The following is a 24,591-nucleotide window of genomic DNA, read 5'->3' on the forward strand; positions in this document are numbered from 1 at the left end:
CCCCTCCGCCCACACCCCCACTCCGGCCTATCACCCTCACCTTGACCTCCTTCCACCTATCGCATTTCCAACGCCCCTCCCCCAAGTCCCTCCTCCCTACCTTTTATCTTAGCCTTCTGGACACACTTTCCTCATTCCTGAAGAAGGGCTCATGCCCGAAACGTCGATTCTCTTGCTCCTTGGATGCTGCCTGACCTGCTGCGTTTTTCCAGCAACAATTTTCATCTCTGATCTCTAGCATCTGCAGTCCTCACTTTCTCCTCTATTATCAGGAGGCAAGAAGTATTCTAATTTCATATCACAACTCTTGAATATGTACTCAAATATCACAAAGTAAATTAAGGCAAATTTTGTTTTATTTGAAATGATGTATAAAAATAAGGTTTCTTCCATTCTAGTTTAATTTACAGGTCTAATCAAATAATTCAAACTTCGAGCTGCATACATGCAACCAAACTAGTGTAAAGTTAATGTATATACAAAAAAAAACATTTTTGTACTGGTATCTTTTTCAACCCATACCAGTTCACAGGACACTTTAAAAAAAAAGTCACAAAAATCCCAAAAAAAAACAAGTCTAGACATTAAATACATTTTCGGTTCAACATGCATTTAACAGAAGTGCTCCATGTTATATTTACAAAGTCTGGAATTCTTTTCAGTGACATCACTGTTTTCTTTTGGCTGTAAACAGATTGAACTGAACTAATGTCTGACGTGATCTTATGAAAATCTGTGGGCCCCAATCTGAACAAATAATTAATAATTGTGGAATGAACAAGTCTGTTGGAAGGTAGTTGTCCGTAAATAAATAAATATAAATTAACCCACAAGTCAAACCTTTTTATATAATAAATCTGTTTTTAAAAAAAAATCAACTTCTCAATCAAATAAATAAACAGGTAAACAGGACAGCTGACATAGGCTGTAATAACCAGTATTTCAAAAAAAAAAGGGAATTTACATTTTCTATACAGACATATCTACATATAATACACACATACATATATACACACACATTTACAAATGGTTAGAGTTCATTCATTGCATTGGTTGTGCATTGATGACGATCTCTGACATGCCGTGGCTTCATATTCATACTGAGTGTATTGAACAAGTGAACAGAATGAAGAAGAGTTGAGGTTTACTCTTTTCTGATTAGTGGTGATTTTCAGGTGACAAGGGTTCTCTTCAGTTATTTTATTGAAAGGCTGTAAACAAAATAGTAGCTAGACTAGACCAGTCTCTGAGTTGTGTTATGTGTGAAGATTGTGCGAAAGAAAGTCAAGTTATTCAGAAGCAGCAGAGGTTCAAGTATTTCTTTCTAAGTCAGTGGATCCAGCGGTCATAAAAAAAGGCACTCGAAGAGGAAGAGCCAGGCTTGTCGTAATGCACGATTCAAGTTAATGACAACCGAAGCTTGCAGAGGAGAGGATTCTGGTTCTTCATCACTCCTCCCACTAATCAGTAGATTTAAAAGGCCATGGAATCTGGTGAGTGAGACCAGGCAAGTTATTTGGTTCTTCCAAAGGAAGGCAGAGACAATTCAGTTTTGTGAGCATCGGTTCACATTATTTCACAAGTTCTAATTTACTCGAGCTAATGCTGTTTGACTCTTGGCTCAGACTATGCAACCTTAGTCCAATGGCATCTTGTGAAACAATGCTGTTCTGCATCCAGGGATGGTTAATCATGTCTTCAAATGAGGGTCGATCTGAAGGCCTCAAGGATAGGCAGAACTTGATGAGATTTTGACATTCTGAAAGCAAAAAGGAAACAGTGTGTTATAAACAGAGTGAGTTTCTAATTATACTTTCCATACACATAACAGTTTGTTAACATAGCATACAGATATAAAGAACTAACTATGGTATGTAGCCCAGCTGGGGTTTTTGTGGCTATCTAATGTAAGCAGGCAAATACTTCTGTGATAATGTCACAGACCGCTAACATACTAACTGTATTTATGAAGCATGGTTAAAAGTCATAATGCAATTGACTATGGTGAATACCTGAGCAATTCTCTGAAATTATTTAAAAACAGTGATGATTGACTTAATTTAAACAGTTTACAGGGTGAAGATCCTCTGGAAATGTTTTAATTTCCCTCCGCCCAGACAGGAAAAACTGCTTACCAGTTGAAATTCTCCGTCGGAATAGCACCTGTCCTCGAATGATCTCCTCGTCCTGTTCAAATGGGATGTCCCCACAAACCATGTCATAAAGAAGCACCCCGAGGGACCAAACTGTTGCAGATCTGCCGTGGTATCTGTGATGGCGAATCCATTCTGGTGGGCTGTACACTCTGGTGCCTACAAATCAACACAGAGATCCACATTTATGAAAACATTCCCTGTTTTCCTTTAAGTTGTTAAAATGCAAATATACAAACTAAGGACCAAAGAAAGCTGCTGAAGCCTGCCCTGCCTTTCAATAAGATCATGACTAATCAGATTACTCTGCATTCCTCATGTTCCCTCTTTGCTCACGAAGAAATCCACATTAAAAAAAAATAAAGTTTCAATATAATAGAAGAACTTTTTAAAAAGTCCACTGCGGATTTCTAAAGTTTAAAAAAATGCACCAGTAATTGCGTTTTATTGGAACTAAACTGCACACAAGGTCAAAATATTTCACAGATGGTTTGAGCAACCTGTTATTGGCAGGGAGAAGATAAAACGTTTGCCATATTTCTTGTAAACAAAAGAGTGCGCTAAGCTCTTGAAATTCAAATCATCTACACTATCTCGTTCCGCCCTTAGCTTGCAGGAAATGTGGTTAACCTGAAGTTTCCTGCTTGCCCTGCCGTGAACTGGCAGTTATTGACTTGTTGCCATGTGATTTTTTTGTTTACAAACTTTCAGTTGTAAAAAGCACACGCTCCCGCCTGCCGGTGGCGCCAAACACTGAGAATTTTCACTAACGGTTTTCTTTTATTTTTGGTTGTTCTTCGGAGACGAGTTTAAATGTTTGAAAATGGACAAGGGGTTGCGCTGCAGCGTCTGGCGGAGCGCAGCTCCAAAACTGCATCGTTCCAACAGCCGGCTTCAAACATTAAAGCCATGATGCACCAGAATGAGTTTTTTAAAATTAATTTTACAAATAAGTACTATTTCATTTAAAAAATATATAAAATTCAGTGCTGTCTTAATTTGGAAAATGGGTCTTTAATTTGGAAAATGGACTTTAACAAGTTACATCCACAGATTAAATCACATTATAGGGCACACAAAGGAACATTAAAAATGCTCTTCTGAAATGTCAATGGTTTGTGTTTTAAAATGATTCCAGGGTTGGTAAAAGAATACCCTTCCCCAAGCCTTTTCAGAGGGCTCTGATTCCACTCTAGCCCTGACACTGAGCTAACTTAATAATTTATCAATCGGCCACTTGATATCAAAGAGAGAGTAACCCATTTCCCATCACCGTAGCCCCAGGTAACATGACTATCGGGTTTCAAAACATTTCCATGACGGAACTTGGGGAGAACAGAAAATGTGGGCAACATCGGCAGAGGTGGCACCAAAAAAAATTAATCTCGGCTCCAATAAAAACCGAGCTGATTATTTGCATCAGTTTCCAAATAGAAAATAAAAGGAAAATAGCGTTACGCAGGAGGAGAGCAAATCTCCAAAACAAAAGGGTGGCACGTTGCCAAAAGCTCAGCAGCGGGCGGCAGCAAACACTGGAGCAACCACGGGAGGGAGACACGCCGTCTACAAGGCTACAGTACAAACCCCGAGCCGGACAGACCTCACCTCCCTCCCACCCCCGACATCTGGCACAGGGAGACTCCGTCCTGTCTGTCTGCCTGCCTGTCTCTGTCTGCTGTAGCCCAAACCCAAGCCCGCCCTTTCCCTTCCCCTCTCTGATCAACCCAACCCCTCGATCATTGACACACACACACACACACACACATCAGAAAACAAAAACAAAATCAAAACCAAAGACAAAACACTGAGACAAAATAACCCTGCAAATGTCCCCTTCCCCCAAACTCTTGTAAACACTGCCCACAAACATCACGACTCGATTCCTCAGTCTCTTATGATTCAGCCTCTTGTATCTGGGTGATAGTTTGTTGTGGGTGGGTGAGTGGGTTTTTTTTCTATTTTTCTGGTGCACGGCAATTCCCACCACCTCCCCATTAATTACGCACCCACCCACCCATCCCCGGTGATGTGATGTTACCCTGAGAGCTCCCCCCCCCCCTTGTCTCTGGCCGCCCATTCCAGTGGAGGTTGTGTTTGCGCTGCGCTCTTCCGACCAACGCTACGCCTCCGACGAACAGAAGGCGCCCCCTCGCAGCCACATCACCATCCAAATAAGGAAATAAAGCCATCAAAACAATAACAAAACGGCTCCTTACTACCGCACAAGAAGGAAAACTCACTACGATCAGTGCATTTCAAATCCAATCACCACGAAACAGTTTTTTTTCATAACTGCAGTCCTAATATGCAATTGTTGACATTAGTTCATTTCAGGACACTGAATCTAACACTAGCCTAATGTGACAGGACTGGAGTAATTAAGATTTTTATTTAAATTTTGAAAATCCCGGTTGCAGTAACATTGCTCACCATCAAAATCAGTGTAGACGGTATCCTTCAACAGAGCCCCCGAGCCAAAATCGATAAGTTTCAGCTCCCCGGTCCTCATATCAATCAGGATATTCTCGTCCTTGATATCTCGGTGAACCACTCCGCAGTTGTGACAGTGCCTCACCGCCTCGAGGATCTGGCGGAAAAAGTTTTTAGCCAAGTCCTCCGGCAGGGCTCCCTTCTCGGTGATAAAATCAAACAAGTCCTTAACGTGCTCAGGTCTCTCCATGACGATGATGAAGCTGTCGGGTCTCTCGAACCAGTCCAGCATTTTGATCACACCCCGGCAGCCCGTGCCTACCCTCTTCAGCAGCGCTATCTCCATGGGAACCCTTGCTCCATTAGACTGCAGGGGGAACACACACACACAAAAATAGATAAACCCCAATGCAACACCGAGCAATCACTGTATCCTTAACACGCAAATTCATGCATCGCTTACTTCCCGCCTCGATGTAAACAGTAACGTACATCTGTCATTTTAAAGAGGACCTGACACTGTGATTACAAAGACATACAAAAAGGCACACGAGTTTCTTATTTTACTTACCAGTTCAGCCCATTCTGACACCCGATCTCTAGCAACGTGTTTGATCGCAACCTACAATATAAACAGAAAGGTCCATTCAGTCACCGAATCGTTTCTTAAGGGCATTTTTTTTTGGGGGGGGGGGGGGGGGGGAAGAGGCTGAACGATCTGGAGAAAGTTAAAGAGTGATAAAACAGAAAGGGAAAGGCAGACTTCAAAACATAATTACCTGCACGCCATCAGCAACTCGAACCCCAGAGTAAACAGTCCCAAATCCACCACTACCGAGGACAGATCCAACTTGATAAATCTTTTCAAAAGGCTCTTTCACTGGAAGAACAAAAATAAATAGACAAATAAAGATTAGCCCATCACGAAATCGGCGCCTCTTTTGTTGTCTCCGAGCTCCACATGGTTAACGACAACACCGTCACAACACAAAAAAAAACCCTTCCCACTGAAGCGGGGAGGCTCCGTAAACGTGTAAGAAATGCTAAATAGATACCTTGTTGCAACTGAATTTTCGCCGGCATATCCACGCTTGATGTCGAGTACATATGAGTGAAAGATCCGATCTTTGAAAGCAGCATCCCCTTCTGGAAACCCTCGGCTGCAGACTCGGTTATCACTTCCAAGATTCCGAGTGGGATTTCACCAAGAATTGGGTGGAGAGAAGGAGGAGGGAAAAAAAAAGCCGGCAATTGCACCCACACCACGTTGCAACGAAACACACAGCTGCGATCCTACAAATGTTTCCCTTATTCCAAAGCGTCTGTTCTTCCCAGTGTCCCGGGCAGATGATTTAAGTCCCTTTCGAGCACGAAAGCAGTTCTTTTGGACGAGGAAGGAAAATATAAAAGGGGGTGGGAGAGGGGGGAAGCAAAAGGTTCAGAGCCGCGTCTTTGTATCACGCTGATTCCCCGGCTTTACTTGGAGTGCGTTCTGCTAGTAGCAACCACTATATACAGATAGTAAAAAAAAGGGCGAGCCGTACACCATCAGCAAACCCCAGAGGAACTGCCCACTTTGAAATACGTCAGGCAGTCCAATAGGAGGGGAGCAATGATCTGCCTATCACAGAACGAAAAAAAATAAAAGAATGAAACTGACTAGACTCGACGTGGCGGGAATGACTACGCGCCAAAAAATGCCTCTTGCATGTCTGCTTACAAATGGCTTTGATCCACTGGCTGTCTGTAGACAAATATTTTTAAAGGGGAGCGACAATGGCGTTTTTCTCCCCCTTTTCCGCGGCAGTACCCTCTGCAGTTTTGCAGGCAATACATTTCAGCAAGAGCGAACAGAGTAGTTCAAAAAATGCAGAGGCGTGTTTTGAACTGAACTATGCAGATCCTCACCGTCAATGCATTGTTCTAGCGTAGTGGGCGATTTGACAACCTATTGCCTTATAATGTTATACTCAAAAACCATCAGAGCACAAAAAAAATGCTTCGCCCATTTAAAAACTTTCCAGATTATTAGGGTTTTTTTTGTATTTAAAGTGATGTATAAGTGTTTCCGCTAAGTACGTCGCCAGGTTAATTCCATTGTGGATGTCTAACACCGCTACATTTGAAAGAGACAATTATTTAATTTGACCTCACAACTGACGATTATAGGAAAAGCAGAATGCGCAAGTGCCTGGGAACAGTTGCTACCAGCCTTTTTTTTGTCTTCATGGCGATCTTTATATTTTAAGATGGCTTGATTTGTACATTTATTTTCAACAAAAACAATCTGCTCTCCACAAGTTAGTTAATTATCACCTAAAGGGGGCGTGCACAATTGGTGACAATAAAAATAAACATTATTCAAGAATTGCATCCAATTGTGCTCAAAATAAATGAATCGGAATATTAGAAGCACTTTAAGGTTAATCAGTGTGCAACATTATGCAAAAGATATGTTTGTTTTAAATATATTTGGAATTTGCAACCACAATAGACGGTAGTTTAATTTTTTGATTTTTTTTGTTGCAAACATGTGGCCACCCGTTATTCAGCTACCATTTATGCAAGGTGCATGTTAGCAACAAATGCTTCCTAAAGACGTTTCCATTTATTTTTAATGCATTTGTGCATGAAAACTGCATAGGATGAAAGAAAAGATTCGTGAAGTGATAATTAATGGGTGGGGACAAAATAGTTCAGACTGTGTTATTTCCCGCCCGATCGTAAACTGCAAACATCAATGCAGATATGGTCTGGTTTTATTGATGCCAAATTAATTGTTGTTCCATCTGGCCGGGAGAGCCCTTTCAGATTTGGGGCTTAATTTTTAGATTTCAGGGAGAGTGAGTTAATGAGTTTCGCGACGAGATGAATAATTTCTGGGAAAACCGCAGGGCGATACAAATCTGTTGTGAATGGTGCCAGTGAGAAGATGCTGCATTCCTGACATACTTTCGAATTGGGTGGCCGCCGCCTTTCAGCATGTGGGAATGAATCACAAAAAGCTGCCTTTTCGCTCCCCCCACCCCCGAGATCAGGTACAAGTTAGAGCAAGTGAAATTGTAACATAGCCAGTGTTAGTCGATGGAGGTCGCTGCTCAAAACATGAAAGCCTATTTTTGCAAAGCATCACAGCTCAGGAATTTCCTCTCTTATGCTTTTGCTTCCATGGGTGTACTGAAATGATTACAACTTGAAAGTTCAGATTCAAATCCTATTGGGTGGAGTTTGATAACTGTGAATCAAAACAAAACCGAAATTTGAACTGTTGTGGAGAGCTGTACGAAGGGCGTTAAACAGATTTGTTGTTTTCGAAAAAATGTTATTTACATTTTCTTCTGCTCCTCTCTTGCTCGCTCTCGGTCACACACCATGTCCGGGCTGTGTGAGGTCAGGCAGGAGGTTTTGATTCCAGCCTATCTCCAGTATCACTTTTGACCCAGATACCTGGTGGTACACAAGAATAGTCAGGCTTCGGGTGACCGGTTCTCTAATCTTGTTTTTCTGCCCCTGGGGAATTGACTGCCCCCTGTTTAGGAAACTGAATGTTTCCTTAGATCGGAACCTTAAGCTTCATTAGATATACGGGGAATGTGGCATCGACTCTCCGCAGGACCACCCCGTACCCAGGCTGCCACATAATGAGGGGGAACAAAGTAGAAATTTGTTGCTGTGCCTTTAGCTGCTTGTCGTTTTGACAATGGAATACAATTCCCACAATAAAGTGGTGCAAAGGAAAATTTGTGTGGAATGTTTATAAGCATGGCCACAATTACTTTCGAAGCAAATCCAAATTAGGCAAAAGTTAAACGATTAATGCAGAGTAGCTGCTCGATTTCTTAAAATGTTGGTTTAATGTTAATTGGAGCAACATCTGTGAACTGACACATTGACACTACTAACTCTCGCCTGTTCTTGGTTACCTCAGCTGCAGATGCACGCCAAACTGCCAACAAAAAGTCAGCTGTATTAGTACCTCATGGGCACTGATGTTTTGGAATTAAAGCAGTGTCACCAACAAGGAAATTTTAATCAGAACAAATTCTTAAGCTGAAGATCTCTGTATTCAATAATCAATCTACAGGAAATACCTAGCCCAGAGTCAGTACAATAGAATGGTGAGGCTCACAACAACATTTAAATTTAGGTAAGAAGGGTGGGGCAAAAATTGATCATAACTGACTTGAAGAATTATTAACATAAAACAACATTAGACATGTTGAGTGGGAGGTGTTCAAAAACAAACCCACAACCATTTGTAATTTAATAATTTTGATGATCAGGAGAAATGAGAGACAGTACAAAGTTAAAAGAACAAGATTGTTAAGGTCAGCAAAAAGATGTTGAGAACACTTTATTAATGACTTGGACTAAGAAGCAGAGAGTAACGTTTTCTGTTGCTATAAAGTGATGTAAATGTAAGCTCTAAGGAGGATGCAAAAAGGCTGCAAAGAGATATAGACAGGTTACATGATTGGGCAACAAGACGAAGTAAGCAAAGTCTGAGTTTATTCACTGAGGTAGTAAGAAAACAATATTTTTAAAAGTCATGTACCTTATAAATGCTGATGCTCAGACAAACTTTGATGTATTCACACAATGAACACACAAAGTTAGCATTCATTTACAATAAATAATTAGGAATGTAACTAGCATGTTTAGACTTTATTGCAAAGGGATCAGAGTACAAAGATAAGAAAATATTGCTGTATAGGGTTTTGATGAGAACACACCAGGATAAGCATGTAAATATTCAGTGCTGAATATTTATCTCAATGTGTGTGAAGTTGGGTCTGGGTCTGGAATCTTGCTGTATTTCATGATAAGAAAAACCTCTCCCCTCCGGATCTGGCACTACTTTTGTCTGGCTATTTCATTTTAATTTTGTAGGTCAAGTAAGCCTTGTGTTGTGATTCCTGTTCTTCTGAAATCGAGCCACAGCACAAATTTGAATTTTCTCTGCCCACTATACTGGTGTGCTGCACTGGTTGTGAAAAACTGAAAAGAAACCATACCTTGTTGGAGATTTTAGATTCCCTACAGTATGGAAACAGGCCCTTTGGCCCAACCAGTCCACACTAACCCTCCGAAGAGTAACCTACCCAGACCCCTTTCCCTCTGGCTAATGCACCTAACATTTTGGGCAATTTAGCATAGCCAATTCACCTGACCTGCACATCTTTGGACTGTGGGAGGAAAACGGAGCACCCGAAGGAAACCCACGCAGACAATGTGCAGACTCCACACAGACAGTCGCCCAAGGCTGGAATCGAACCTGGGACACTGGTGCTGTGAGATAGCAGTGCTAACCACTGAGCATCATGCCGCCCCTTAAAGTCAGGGCACTCCAGAGAATTAATGACCACTGAGGGAAGACTGCCCAATTGGGAACATTCTGAGAGATAAATGTTAAGTAATTTGAAAACTTAAAGTGTTACTGTGAGATGTTGAATTGCAATATAGAGCCTTTGAATTCAGTGATTCTTCAGGGGGTCTGTCCTGAAAAGGTAAGTTGACCATGACACAGCTAAATATTGTTTAAGTGCTGGAAGCAAAAGAGTGCTTTTTCATTGGAGAAAATGGCATAATATATTTGAAACTGCATACAAATGGGCGGGGAAAGCACCTGTCATGTTTTGGACTCTGATTTAACTTCAGAGGATATTGAAAAAAAATCCTGCTGTTGAAAGTAAACAAAATAAGCACCTGTTCTGCTCCATTGACTGATGGGTGTTCTGCTTTCAAATGGAAATTAAACAACACCTACAGCTTTAAATTAAATAATCTATTCCTGTAATTTCAATAGAGTATATTGTTTATAATTCTCAAAATTCTATTTGAGCTGATTTTGAATGCTGAGCTGAATTTCGACAACTAATTTCAAAACTTTCAGGAGTAGCGTATGTGTGTTTGTGGGTGGTCACATTTTGATTGACTATTTTAAAGGGTTATTAAAAATATGGTATTGACGTGGTAAATGGATGGATCTATATTTGACAAAGAAAGTTTTTGTATTTAAAATAAATTGTGCACATGAGGGGATTTCTTAACTCTTTTAAGAATCAGTTCTTATCATGATTACATATCTTTGACTGATCTCTATAAACTATTAGAAATTAATTTATTTTTAATATCCATTTGAAAACATCCTGAACATTCACATAGAGTCGTGGAGCTGTACGGCATGGAAACAGACCCTTCCGTCCCACTTATCCATGCCGACCAGGTTATCTAAATTAATCTAATCTCATTTGGCCCATATCCCTCTAATCCCTTCCTATTCATATACCCATCCAGATGCCTTTTAAATGTTGTAATTGTACTAGCCTCCACCATTTCCTCTGGCAGCTCATTCCCTACATGTACCACCCACTGTATGAAAAATGTTGCCCCTTTTATATCTTTCCCCTGCCACCCTGAACTTATGCCCTCTAGTTCTGGACTCCCCCACCACAGAGAAAGACCATGTCTTTTTACCCTATCCATGCCCTTCATGATTTTATAAACCTTTATAAGTTCACCCCTCAGCTGCCAAAGCTCCAGGGAAAATAACCCTCATCTATTCAACCTCTCCCTGTAGCTCAAACTTTCCAACCCTGCCAATATTCTTTTAAATCTTTTCTGAACTTTTTCAACTTGCACAGCATCCTTCCTATAGCAGGGAGACCAGAGCTGAGTGTGATATCTACACGAAATAGATGCTGCAATAAGTGGCTACATGGAATATAGGGGAATGGGGACTATGAAAAGCATGAAGAACACATGGGAACTAATGGGTGTGAGGCTTCGTAACATTTGAAATATGATGGGAGTTATGATGTTGTCCCTAAGAACTGAGAAGTGCCTACTAAGACGACGACCTCAACATCTGCTTTCTTCTCTCACTCTTCTTACATTGCCTGACAGCTTGCAAAAACTGTGCCTTCCCTGCCCATGTCTTTGGAGAAGACATTATGATGGGAATGTGGCCACGATAAAAAGGCAAAACTAGCTTTATTTCCTGCTCAATATGAATGAAAATCTGGTCCTCGGTCTCCATATTTAAAGAAGGATGTAGTGCCTTGGAGCAGCAATGTATTACTAAATTGATTCTTGGGATTGGCCTGTGTGAATGGCCGAGTATGTTGGGCCTTTATTCGTCTTAGCTTAGAGAATGAGGCATGGTCTTTTTAATGTACGAGACTATGAGAGGCATAACAGAATAGACATTGATAGGAAGTTTCCCATTGCTGGGGAATTGGAGAAAATTTGGAGAAATTCTGTGAGAACAGCCTCAGAATAAGAGAGGCCAATCACTTCGGACTGGGGCAAAGGAAACCATCTTTGGTTTAGTGATGATTTATATGGTGAATTGTTGTCTAGCCCAGATGGGTGTGGATACGCTACTGTTAATTATATTCAAAGCAGCTGAGCTTTATACTGAGCAAAGCAGTTTTTTTTTGTCATCATAGAGAATCAAGAGCTATGGACAGTACATAGAAAAATGGAGTAGAGGCAGAAGACGAGCCACAATGTACTGAATGGCAGAGCAGACTTGAGAAATTGCATGATCTATACTAGGGAGCTGTTTAGGACTTGGGAGCGATGGCAATGAGGGGAGTGGGAACAATGGGACCAAAGAAGCCCCAGAAACAGACAGATCAAAGGCAAAGCTGTGTATGACTCAGGAGCAGTGACAGTAAGTTTAGAGGAGCAATGAGCGAAGACAGGTCCCAGAAACAGACAGATTGGCAGGAGACTTGCTTCACCAAGACCAAAGTATACTGTCACAGGAGTGCAAGTAGTTAGTTGGTAGGTATTTCTCTCTTGTCTCTTGAAAGTGGACATTGATTTAAGTTAAGACTATAAGTACACCTTTAGAATGTTACATTGACTATTAATATTTTAGTTCTTCAAAACTTTGCATTCAAAACTTCAAATTTTATTCCTCAAGAGAGGTAAAGGACTCCCTGATTATCTATCTGATAGGGAAAATATGATTTTTCAAATCTACACTTAAAAAGGATTAAGTGTAAAATAAAAACAAGGTTCCATATGCTAATTAGTTAGGATATTCCCAAGGACCTCAGGCCCAGGATTTACACAAACTGCACTGGATGGGAAGTCTGAGAAGCTCGTAGTGGTCTGGGTGACCATATGTGTGGGGGGTGTCTCCAAGGGGAGCAAATCAAACTTCAGATCTTGGAGCTTGAGGGGTATCTTTGGGGACTACGGAGCATTCATGAGGCTGAGAGATATGTAGATAGCACACTCCAGCATGTGGTCATCTGGCAGCTTAAACAAATGGAACTAAAATAAAGAGGAAATTTTGTTATAGATTCGTCATGATTTCCCAAAAAATTCTTGATTCATGAATTTTCCTCTTTGATTGAAATATTGACAGAATCACTCCATTGTTTAAGAACATGAGAGATGATATTAAAAATTGTAGGTTTATTAATGTAAAACCAGTTGTGATGAACTAACAAGAAGCCATTACTCGAGAGAGAGAGAGAGAAAGAGAGACTAAACATTTCGACAAATATGAATTAATCAGATATCCACCACAGCTGTGAAAAAGTTAAAGCATGTCTAATGGACTCAGCTGATTTTAGTTTTGAAGAGACATCTGATGAAGTAGATGAGGGAATGTCTATGAATTTGATGAAATTCCAAGTGAGAGACTGTTAACTAAAGTGGAAATACATGGAATTAGCAACAGTTTATTGACCTGAACTGCAAACCTTTTAGAGATAGGCAACTGAGATCAGCAATAATTGTTATGTACTCAGATTGACAAAATGTCTCAAAGGGGATGCTGGGATCACAGTTTTTCACTATAGTTTTGAATGACTTGAAGAAATCATGAGCTGTATTTTAAAATTTGCTAAATATAATAACTTAGCTGGCAATTTGAATCTTGCACATGGGAGCTAAAAGTTGCATAGAGAGAGTAAGTGAGAGGCTAAACTGTTGCAGATGTAATTCATTGTGAGAACACAAAAGACCTAAGGAAGATGTGTCAGAATATTTTCTAAATGGTGATATATCAAGAACTGTGGATTAGAGCTTTAGGAGTCTAACCATGCAAATCTTTAAAATAAAGGATAACAGAATGTTATTCCAATAGTTATGTCAAGGGAATGTAAGACAAAGGAATGAAAGGTATGTTATGGTTGTATAGTGTTCTGAGGAGACATGTGAGCCATGATCTAACTGAACAGTAGAGCAGGCTTGACGGTCTGAATGGTCAACTTTGTTCCTACGCTGCCTGTTTAGTCTCAATCACATAAACAAAATGCTAGAAAAACATTGTTGAACAATTGTTTACTTCACAAAGCTTCTAATGAGTATACTATCCAGAAATTGTTGGTCTCTACTGTGATATCTATTCTCTCTTGAATTCATAGAGCACACAACAGATGGCATAAGTTTGGTTGAGGCAGAGAATGGATAAATTGTCTATGATTTTTATGTTAGTATACATTAACTCTTGATCTGGAAAACAATGAGTGCACTAATTTTGACTGAAGACATAATAGTTTTGGTTCTGACTGTCCCTTCACTGGATAACTTTTTGATAACCATCCAGGTTTAACCACAAAGAGTAGTCCTTGGAATAACCACTTTTAGGAGTAGAAGAAGGTGCAAATCGAGAAAAACACAAAAACTATTGCATGACTCTGTTCCCAATTCTACCTTTATACCTCAGTACAATTGCTGAAAACCTTAATTCTCATGTTGTTATGAACTGTCTTTATGACCAAATCTGAAACGTTTGAAAAGCCTTGTTATTCAGTAGCAAAAATCAACTCAACTTATTGCATGAGTAAAATTGTCATATTAAGACCACAATAGTTGTAGAACATTTCTCAGAAGAAGGTCAGATGGTAATGATTCATGTTAAGAACTAGAATGAGTAATAACGGTTAAAAAGTGATTACAGAGACATTATAACTTTGGTGTTAGGTACTTTGGATTATTTGCATAAAGAATTTTGCTCCCACGTGACAACAGTTCTTTATCCAGTGAAATAAATTCTTTCATAAGTAATATATTTAAATTTTAAATTTTGTACAGGGGACAACCCTTACTTAGTTGAGTACTGTATAAATTTCTAAAACAATTTGGATTAAAATACATAAAGCATGGAAGCATTGGAAGGAAATTGAACTAATTCAGTCACAATTAGAATTATGTAACATGGAGTCCATACTACTTTAAAGTTATTAACTCTACCTTGTAACTCATAGCTTGTGTGTATATTTGTACCAACATCTGTACATCCTAGTCTTTCAAAAGAGAGAAAAGCTAAAGAATGTTGATGCCAAGCTATGCTTTTTCAAAACTCCCCAGCTTCTGGAACAGTCCCAGCAGACTGCAAATTAACAAATGAGGAACATCACCAGGAAAGAGAAAACAGATTGACAGATCAGTTGACCTGTTATCAGATTAGGGCCAACAAGTCCTCATCGACCCACCAAAGTGCAACCCACCCAGACCCATTCCCCTAACACTACAGGCAGTTCACCTGACCTGCATGTTTTTGGACTGTGGGAGGAAACCAGAGCACCAGGAGAAAACCCACACAGGCACAGGGAGAATGTGCAAACTCCACACAGAGAGTTGCCTGAGGCAGGAATATAACCCAGGTCCCTGGCACTGTGAGGCAGCAGTGCTAACCACTGTGCCACCGTGCCACCTAATGTGCTGGAACCTATTGTGAAGTGGGTGTCTTAACATTGTAATTAGGCAAGGATAGTATGATTAGAACAAGTCCAAATAGTTTTTTAAAAAGGGAAATCCTGTTTAACAAGTTTATGAGCGTTCTTTGGGGGATGTAACGACTAGGGTAAATAAAAGGGTACCAGTGGATGTAGCTTACTTGGAATTTTAACTGGTATTTGATAAAGTGCCACGCACAAAGTTAATACTCAAAATAGAGGCTCGTGAAATTGAAAGTGATACATTAGCATGGATAGAGGATTGGCTTGTAACAGAAAGCAGAGATTATAAGAAATGGGAGTTTTTCAGGTTCCAGATTGTGACTAATGGAGTGCCACAAGAATCAGTGCTGCGGCCTTGAATATTTAGAAGCTACCTTTATAATGTAGACAAAGATACAGAGAGTGATGTTTCAAAGTTTGCTAACAATACAAAACTAGGGCAGAATGCAGGCTCTAGGGAGCATACAGACAGAACACAAAGAGATATAGTTAGATTAAGTAACTGGTCAACAAGGTGGCAGTTGAAATATAATGTGACGGAGAACGGGGTTATTCATCTTATAATCATAAGATTCTAAAAGCAGAATACAAAAAGCATGAACTTGCAAATAATGATTTTCAGAGATACTTGGGTGCGCTTGTACAAGGAACACAAAAAATGAATATCCGGGTGCAGCAAGCAATTAGGAAAGCAAATGGCATGTTGATATTTATTGAAAGGGGATTGAAATACAAGCTCAGTACAGTGAAGATCCACTGGATTAGTACCTGGGATAAGAAAGTTGCCCAGTGAAAAGAGGCTGATAAATTGAGTCTATATTTCCTGGAGTTTAGACAAATGAGTCTAAATTTCCGTAAAATTTTCATAATTATTAAGGTGTTTGACAGCTTAGATGCTAAGAAGCTTGGAGAATGTAAAACAAGGAGCAAGATTCAGAACAAGTGTTCAATATTTTAAGACTGAGATGAGGAAAAATTTCTTCTCTGAGAGGATTGTGAATCATTTGAAATCTTTTCCCTCAATGCAGCATCATTTAAGGTGAAGACAGACAAGTAATTTCCAAAGCTTCCAAAAGTTGGGGTCAGGAATCCAAGTGGGTTGTGAGCTGAAGTTTTGGGGACTCAAGCTCAAAAACACCAATGACTGCCAAGGAACTCCTGCCCTTTCTCCCCAATGTCACAGGTCTTATCTCTGTCATCACTTGCTCTCTCAGTTCCCATCCAGCAGTCAGGACAATTTTCAAGTCTCAAAATGGGGTCATGATGGGAAGAAGTTCGGCCTAGAACCATTACCAATGTTGAATCGTTGATCTTGCAATACTGGAATGAAAGGAGAATAATGAGAAAAGAATAAAACAGAACCTCATTAAATGAGTAACATACCAAGATTTGTGGATAAACCCAATGCCATTGATAACATTCAGCCAAGAAAGTATTCCCAGTATGCAGCTCAAAGCTTGTCAATACATTTTCAATTACTATAATTCTACCTACTGCACTATTCACCTTGGTAAATGTTCAGCACGCCACACTTATCACTCATCGACCAAAAGTCTCCCTTTGTCACAACGCATGCATAATATTCATAAATTGACCACACCTACATATATCTGACACTGTTGCAATCGTCACATCCACATTCTGCACCATGAACACACTGCCAGCTACATAATTAACTACACAACTACATCATCCAAAATGCATCCGCTTATATAATTGCTTTTCAGGCATGAGAATTATAGACTTTCTATGATGTTGAAGGAGGCCATTCAGCCCATTGAGTCCACATGGACCCTTCAAAGAGCACCGCCACCCAGACCCACCTTCTACGTATCCCTGTAACCCTGCATTTCCCATGGCCAATCCACCTAGCCTGCACTTTTCTGGGCACAATGGGCAATTTAGCATGTCCAATCCACCCAATCCACCTGGACTGAGGGAGAAGGCACACATAGACATGGGGAGAATGTTCAAACTCCACACAGATAGTAGCCTGAGGCTGGAATTGAACCTGGGTCCCTGGCAGTCTGAGGCAGCAGTGCTAACCACTGAGGGACATTATTGGTGGCATGTGACTGGAGGCAACAGTTACCAACTGGCAGGGAATGGGCATGCCTGCATGTCTTTAGCCCGAGGGAAGTGATACTGCCTGACATAATTGGAATGGCTATTCCTGAGACTGGAGCCAGCAATAAACTGAAATAATAGAAGATAATGATATTCTCACAAAGAATGTCCCTTCTCATGTGCCATTTCTCCTTCATCCCATAATCTCTCTTTATTTTTATTCACTCCTGGGACCTGGGCGTCTCTGGCTGGCCAGCATTTTATTGCCTATCTCAAGTTGCCCTTGAGGCAGTAGAGGTGAAGTGCCTTCTTGAACCGCAGCGGTCCATTTGCTGTAGGTGGATCCACTATGCCCTTAGGGAGGGATTACCAGGATTTTGACCCAGCAGTTGTGAAGGAATAGCAATATATTTCCCAAGTCAGGATGGTGAGCGGTTTGGTGGCAAACTTGCAGGTGATGGTGTTCTCATATATCTGCTGCCAGTGTCACCTTAGCTGAATGTGTTCTTGGGTTTGGAAGCTGCTGTCTCAGAATCGTTGGTGAATTTCACAATGTATGTTGTAGATAGTACATACTACTGCTATAGAGTGTCAGTGGTGGAGGACGTGGATACTTGTGGATGTGGTATCAATCAAGCAGGCTGCTTTGTTGGATGGTGTCAAGCTTTCTGAGTTGTTGGAGCTGTACTTATCCAGGCAAGTGGGGAGAATTCCATCACACTCCTGAATTATGCCTTGCAGCTGGTGGACAGGCTTTGGGGACTCAGGATGTGAGTTATAGTATTCTTAGCCCCTAAGTTGCCTTGTCGCCACTTCAGTTATATGGTGAGTCCAGTTGAGAAACTGGTTAATGGTAGCTCTCCCAGATGTTGAAAGTCAGGGTTTCAGTGATGGCAGCACCATTGAATGTCAAAAGCAGTGGTTACATTGTCTCTTTTGGGAAAGGTCACTGCTTGTCATTTGTGTAGTGTGAATGTTATTTACCAGTTGTCAGCCCAAGCCTGGATATTATCCTGATCTTGTTACATTTGGACATGGACTGCTTCAGTGTCTGATGAGTTGTGAATGGTTTTGAAAATTTTGCAATTATTGGCGAACATCCCCACTTTTGATCTTATGATGGAGGGAAGGTCATTGATGAAGCAGCTATAGATGATTGAGCCGAGGACACTACCATGATGAACTCCTGCGGGGATATCTTGGAGCTGACATGTTTGACCTCCAGCCACCGCAACCTTCTTCTGATGTGCCAGATATGACTGTAACCAGCAGAGAGTTTACCGTTCAATTCCCATTGTTTCCAGTTTTGGTAGGCTCCTTGATGCCATACTTGGTCAAAGGTAGCCTTGATGTCAAGGGCTGTCACTCACATCTCACCTCTGGAATTCAGATCTTTTGCCCATGTTTGAACCAAAGCTCTAATAAGGTCAGGAGCTGAGTATTCCCAAATTGCTCAAATTCCACAATACCTTCCCAGAGAAAATTATTGACATGCATCATAAACATGCCTGCCAGTTTCCCTTGTAGTGTCAATGAGAATCTGAATTAAGTTGAATGAACTCTGTTTTCAGCAAGATGGATATAACTGAGAAATCTTTATTACATCATTTATAAAAACACATTTGCTTGATTTCTGTAGCTTCTCTTCTATATCATCTACTTCTTTAGGTAGTTTCAAAAATATTCTCTTTATGAAACATTCAACCTGTAAAAATGCAGCTTTCATTTCAATTGATTTATATTTCCAGGAATATGTTGGTTAACGTGCTCAGAAGGTCTTCAGGATCACTTTTCCTGCAGTGGGGGAACCAACTCTAACACAGTCTGCAAAATTGCTCTTTGAAATTGCTAGCCACTACTTTGACTTGAGGTTATATGGAAGCAACTTTTCTGTACATATCCATCTATAACCTCTGCATGGAAATCAACATCTGCCCAGCTCTCTGGCTCTTTTGGTTTGGCATTTTTTAAAAGCATTCAGCATCTAATTTGTTTGCAACCACAAACATTCTTGATCATAAGATCTTTTAATTATTGTGGCATTCTCAGCCTACTCTGTAGTCTTTGTTTTTGTCAAAATATAACTTTTCGCACTGTTCTTTCTCATTCTGGATCACTACTACAAGACCTGCCTCTCCTTTAATCAGAATTCCTTTCACAGGTTTGGGATCTTTTCCAGATCCACTTTCAGTATTCGTGCTGCATTTCTTGCCTTCTTCATATTTACCTCATGTTACCAATCCATGGATCTTGCCTCCTGACTCTCATCTCACACATGTAGCCTGTGCTTGTGTTTGCTGGTGGTTTTCCCTGCTCTCCCTTTAATGGTAGCATTCTACATTCACTGGTACTTTGTAGCACGTGTTATTTTGAAGCTAACTTTCGGTTGTTGTCCTCTAAGACAAATAGTCTTGCCTTGAGTCTCTGTATAACTTTACTCGTATTCAGTCAACCTTTTATCTGCCATGATCAGGTCCACATAATTGTTCAACCTAAGTGTAAACAAAGCTCATGGTGTTTGTCACTTTCTGGAACCTGTTCAAATTTAGTAAGTCTGTAATCAGTGTCAATTAACATCAAGAAATGCATCCAAAGAGTTTGATTGCCATCTCTGAGATTTACTGTTTTCCATCACTATCTATTATCTTAGGACATCTAAGACATGGTTGTCCATCAAATACTGGGATCACAAACCAAATGTTTCCTTTTGCCTGAAGATACAACTTTGAGAGTTTAAATTGAGAAAGAGAGTAAGTCACTTAATGCTGGGTGTTTATCCTCTTGAGTCTGAGACGTACCCATATTTTACATTTGACACATTTTCTGCTTAAAACTTCCTTGCTTGAAGCTATATCTACTCAACATTAATCAATGATGCCACACCTTTTGTTCTTATAAATTAATATATTAACTCTGTCAGCGCAAATAGTCCTATTGGAGAAACATTCGCATCTTTTTCAAAGTGTATCCCCACGAGAAAAATTAGAAATTCTATTCCGTACAAATGGCCACATTTATCCACTTATTTATAGATCAACTTTAATACATGAAATCGAAATGACCATTTTTAAAATTTGAATGAAAACATCACTCCTTACAACATTCATCACATAATGTTGGAGTTCCTCAAATCAAACATCGCAATTGCTTGTACATTTCAATCAATACTATTTTGGGGATTAGGCTATGCAATGGTTAAGGTAGTTGCTTTCCATTTTTTGTGACCAGGATTTCACTTCAGTCAAAATTGATGAACCAAACGTATTCTCTACTTGACGGTTGCAAAACCCCTCTATGCAATGAGTGGTCTCAATTCAGTTCCTCTTTGGAATAGACTTGCAGCATAAAATTCCTTGAATTTGAGAAATAGCTACTTGGACAAGGTACACTGGATGCCTGTGACACATTAACCTAGGAAGATGTTAATGCCTTCAACAGAAGAAGAAAGAGTTGGCAAGGAAAGGGAGAAAAATACTCACAGCTGGCAGGTGGAGAAACCTTGTATTATATCCGTCTGGACTTAATTTTAACAAAGATCAATCATCTTTAGGCATTACAAATACTGAAACTATGCAGGAAGGTGAAGTTCAGGGCGTTGGAAGAAATGAGGACAAGAGGGATGTATGGATTCTTTCAGTCCAGGACTGAGTTGATAGCAATATCAAACCAATGGTATAAAATAATGATCAATCTTGTCATGGATTTTCCACATGGTAATAGAAAAGGTTTTTCAAATCTCGTTGAAATTTAGCTGCTTTCAACACCCGTGCAGAAATTGGATCATAATGAATGGTCAGGCATTCGATTTGCTCTGTTTGAATTCTTTAGGAGCCTCTAAAAATATTGTACTGGAACCAAGGCCAGCATAACTACATAGTACTCACAATTGGTCCCTTCCCCAGCAACCTATCCACACCCCACAACCAACTGTTGTGACTCATCTAGGTCCCTGCCTTCACCTTCATTGGTCTGACATTCACCTATGTGAAATGGGCGAGCTACTTGTGGAGATGCAACAGATATCATCCAAAAAATGTAGATGAGACTCGAAGCCCAACTTCAGGCTGACCCCTGGCCTCTAGTTTTGGGCATGCAGCAGACCAATAGTTTATATGACAAAATCTGGCTATAACCAGTGTTGTAGGCCCTGGACTCAGAAAATTACTACATCATTATCCAAGAAAGGTATAGTCCTATGGGATGGTCAGTGACAATTTTAAATAAATTGCTATCTGTTAGTCTGACTGACAGTCACAGCTTAGAGTGGCAGCTCTGTGAAAGTTACAACTATATGATTCAGTCACATTGCATCCTGAAATTGTTTTTCAACCTGAAATGTAACTGCTTGTCATGGAATATTTTTGTGTGACATTTGTAGGTACCTAAAGTTCTGTTAATTCTAATGCTACTGTAAGGAAGTACTTAACCGATCATAAATCACATCAAAATAGAAAGAGTGAAAATGTCACAAATGCAACTCTTATGTCGCTTATCTGACAAACATCGGATCCCTTCTGGGAGATGTGTTCACAGAGCCAAAAGTGAAACTTAGTTGTTCAACAGAGGCTAACATGTCTACAGAGGGAACAACATAGACGGATGGCTTTTCATACACTTTGAGCATCCATCGTGATCCTAGCTGTGCTCCTCCAGCCTAATACTCACCGTGCTCCTTAACATTCCCAGCAGTGATGCGTGGCTCTTACTTCTTCATGGTTTAGTCTGAAATGTAAATTATGTTCAAGCTTTCATCACAGTCTTGTTGAACCAAATTGATTTCAACAATTGCTTGTGAATTCCTCATCGCCAGCATTTTATATAGGTAACTATCTTGGTTCTTCGAGTAACTAGCACATCTGCTATTTATCATTATTCACATCTTAATTATTTATAATAACTGTGTAGCAAACTAGCTACCGATCAATTAGTTAATTTCCTGCTAAGCCTCTCATTTCAAACAAACTGACAAGCAATCAGATGGATCTTCCTTTGACTTACTGGCCTTCCACCTTTAACTGGGGTCAATGGGCATGGCTAACTCTACAATTTCTGTCCAAACTCAAACCTAATTAGAACCGCATCTTTGTAACTAGCAGCATGAATGACACTATCATTCCTGAGTCAGATATCACATTGAGGAAATAATTTTGTTATTTGCAGATTTGTCTTTTGCATAAGCACCTGCTTCAACTATTTGATGCTATGGAGGTTCTGCAATGACTTGTAGTGGTGTATTTAGTCCGTTGTACAGAAGGTGCAGTATGAGAGGCTGTAGAGGTCTTCTGTCATAGATAGGCAGCTCAGAATCACCTTTGTTGTTATTTTGAAAAGATTCCTTTTTGAAATTTGATATACAATACTTGTCTTATACCCTTTCAGATGGGTACCTTAATGTGTCAGGTGTGGTATTTGAGGGAGCAGTCTTGCCTCTGTTAAGATTTTATGCATTCAAAGCCCTCATCCAGAGACACTTGAGTGAAATGTTAAACCCAGTCTACTCTCTTCATTGGTTAAAAATAAACTTAGGGCAATATTTTGAAGAAGAGCGTGGAGGTTATTCTCTACAGGTTATCTGGCCATTATAATATTGCTAACTGAGGATGTTACAGTGGGCAAGTTCCATATATTCCTACCGTGCTTCAAAACAATTGACTGTGAAACACTTTTACAACGTGTGGTCACAAAATATGCTATTTAGATTTAAGACTTTATTTCTTTAACTCATGCACTGTGTTGGTATAACAAATTCTTATGCCAAACAGTAGCAGGATGTGATCTAAACAGCTACAATTTGTAGAGTTCCTAATCTTAACTGTAATATCCTAGGTGTTGATGGGGGTGAGACAACTGCTGGTCCAAAGTTTACACTGGAAGCTCAATGAAACATAACATGGCATGAACTGGGTTATTTAAATTGTGAGTTGCTTGGATCTAATTGCTCATTGCTCTTCAGCAGCAAATCAGTATACAGTTCGATGATGACCCAAGATGAGGGGTAGGGAATGCTTTGGTGTAGTCTGCCCACATCCTACCAGAATGTAAGAAAATCAGTGGGAATTTGGTATCAGTTAGATTGTTTTTAAGCACTTTCCAGTGTTCGGCTTAAGAGCAGCAGTGACACTGGCCTGGTGAGCAGGTTTCCTGTCTGTCAGCTGGAGAATGGTGGAGGGGCCTGGAGCAGGGCTAGAATATTTTTTTTACTAAAGTGACTGTATACCTGTTATAAGTACATGCCAAATTGTGGAAACTTATTAGATTTTTAACAGAAGGTTGCTGTGTTATTAGGGGTCATTTTATCCAAACTGTCTCATTCTGCAGCCTTACCATTTCTCATGATAGTCCAATAATTATTTATTTACCTCCGTCTAGCCAAGGCAAATAGTAATCTCTGGACAGCATCAAATAAATAACCAGTTGTACTTGGGCATACTTTATATTTACTCTAAGTAAGCACTCTCCAATAACGGCATTGAAGTTGTGAAAAATTGTTTATATACTCTGTAAGACTTTACTGTATCAATTATTCTTATGGTCACAGATGCTTACTATTAAAATGACTTACCTTTTTAACTGCATGATTTATTTATTGTACAATTTAGAATGCTACTTCACAACTGGTTTTGATTCACAGCATAACGCTTGAATGCATGTTAATAATGGTGGGAATATTTTCACTTGCCCTAGCACATTTTGCTGTACCTCTGCCTCTTATGTTTTCTGTGCGTGTACAGCTGAGAACAGACGGGACTCATCAGAATTCAAGCTGGCAGACTTAAGTATCAAGCAGCCCCAGAATGTGAACACTGTGACTCTGTGCCTCCTTTCAGGAAGTGCACACTCTGTCCTTGTGCTACTGACTGCATAAATGCCTAAGCTGGTCCAGATAAGTGGATTTTTGCAATGCTGCAGGCTTTTATTGAGATTCGGCACACCAAACCATCAAATTTCTTTCTTCTCATATCCCGACTGCTTCCAAATGTTTCCAATAGCAATAAGCTCATGAGTGGCAACAGTTCCCTGTTACAAGTACCTCATCCAAACAGTTCTTTGCTACAGATAGCCCTTGAGAATGAGTGTCAGCAAGCTATTTGATCAGTGAGGCTTGACAGAGAACCTTTCCACATCAAATGCATGTCAACTTCAAGGCCATTATCGGCAAGTGCTTACCTAGAGTAAATACAAAATATGCGCAAGTACAACTGGTTATTTGCCTACTAGTAGGGACCACTGGATAG

The 24,591-nt window shown here is 40.1% G+C and overlaps 1 protein-coding gene across 1 annotated transcript; it reads right to left on the reverse strand.

The window, feature by feature from the left end:
- Positions 1 to 338: 338 nt before the first annotated feature.
- Positions 339 to 6,110, reverse strand: pim1 (Pim-1 proto-oncogene, serine/threonine kinase). The gene is made up of 6 exons (XM_072563571.1): positions 5,639 to 6,110; positions 5,363 to 5,463; positions 5,155 to 5,205; positions 4,584 to 4,950; positions 2,136 to 2,312; positions 339 to 1,759 (listed from the first exon to the last, which is right to left on the reverse strand). The coding sequence occupies exons 1-6, from the start codon at positions 5,721 to 5,723 to the stop codon at positions 1,572 to 1,574; spliced, it is 969 nt and encodes a 322-aa protein (XP_072419672.1). The 5' UTR covers positions 5,724 to 6,110; the 3' UTR covers positions 339 to 1,571.
- Positions 6,111 to 24,591: the final 18,481 nt, after the last annotated feature.

Source organism: Chiloscyllium punctatum, chromosome 45 (genome assembly GCF_047496795.1).
Source record: "Chiloscyllium punctatum isolate Juve2018m chromosome 45, sChiPun1.3, whole genome shotgun sequence".
Classification (NCBI taxonomy): Eukaryota; Metazoa; Chordata; class Chondrichthyes; order Orectolobiformes; family Hemiscylliidae; genus Chiloscyllium; species Chiloscyllium punctatum.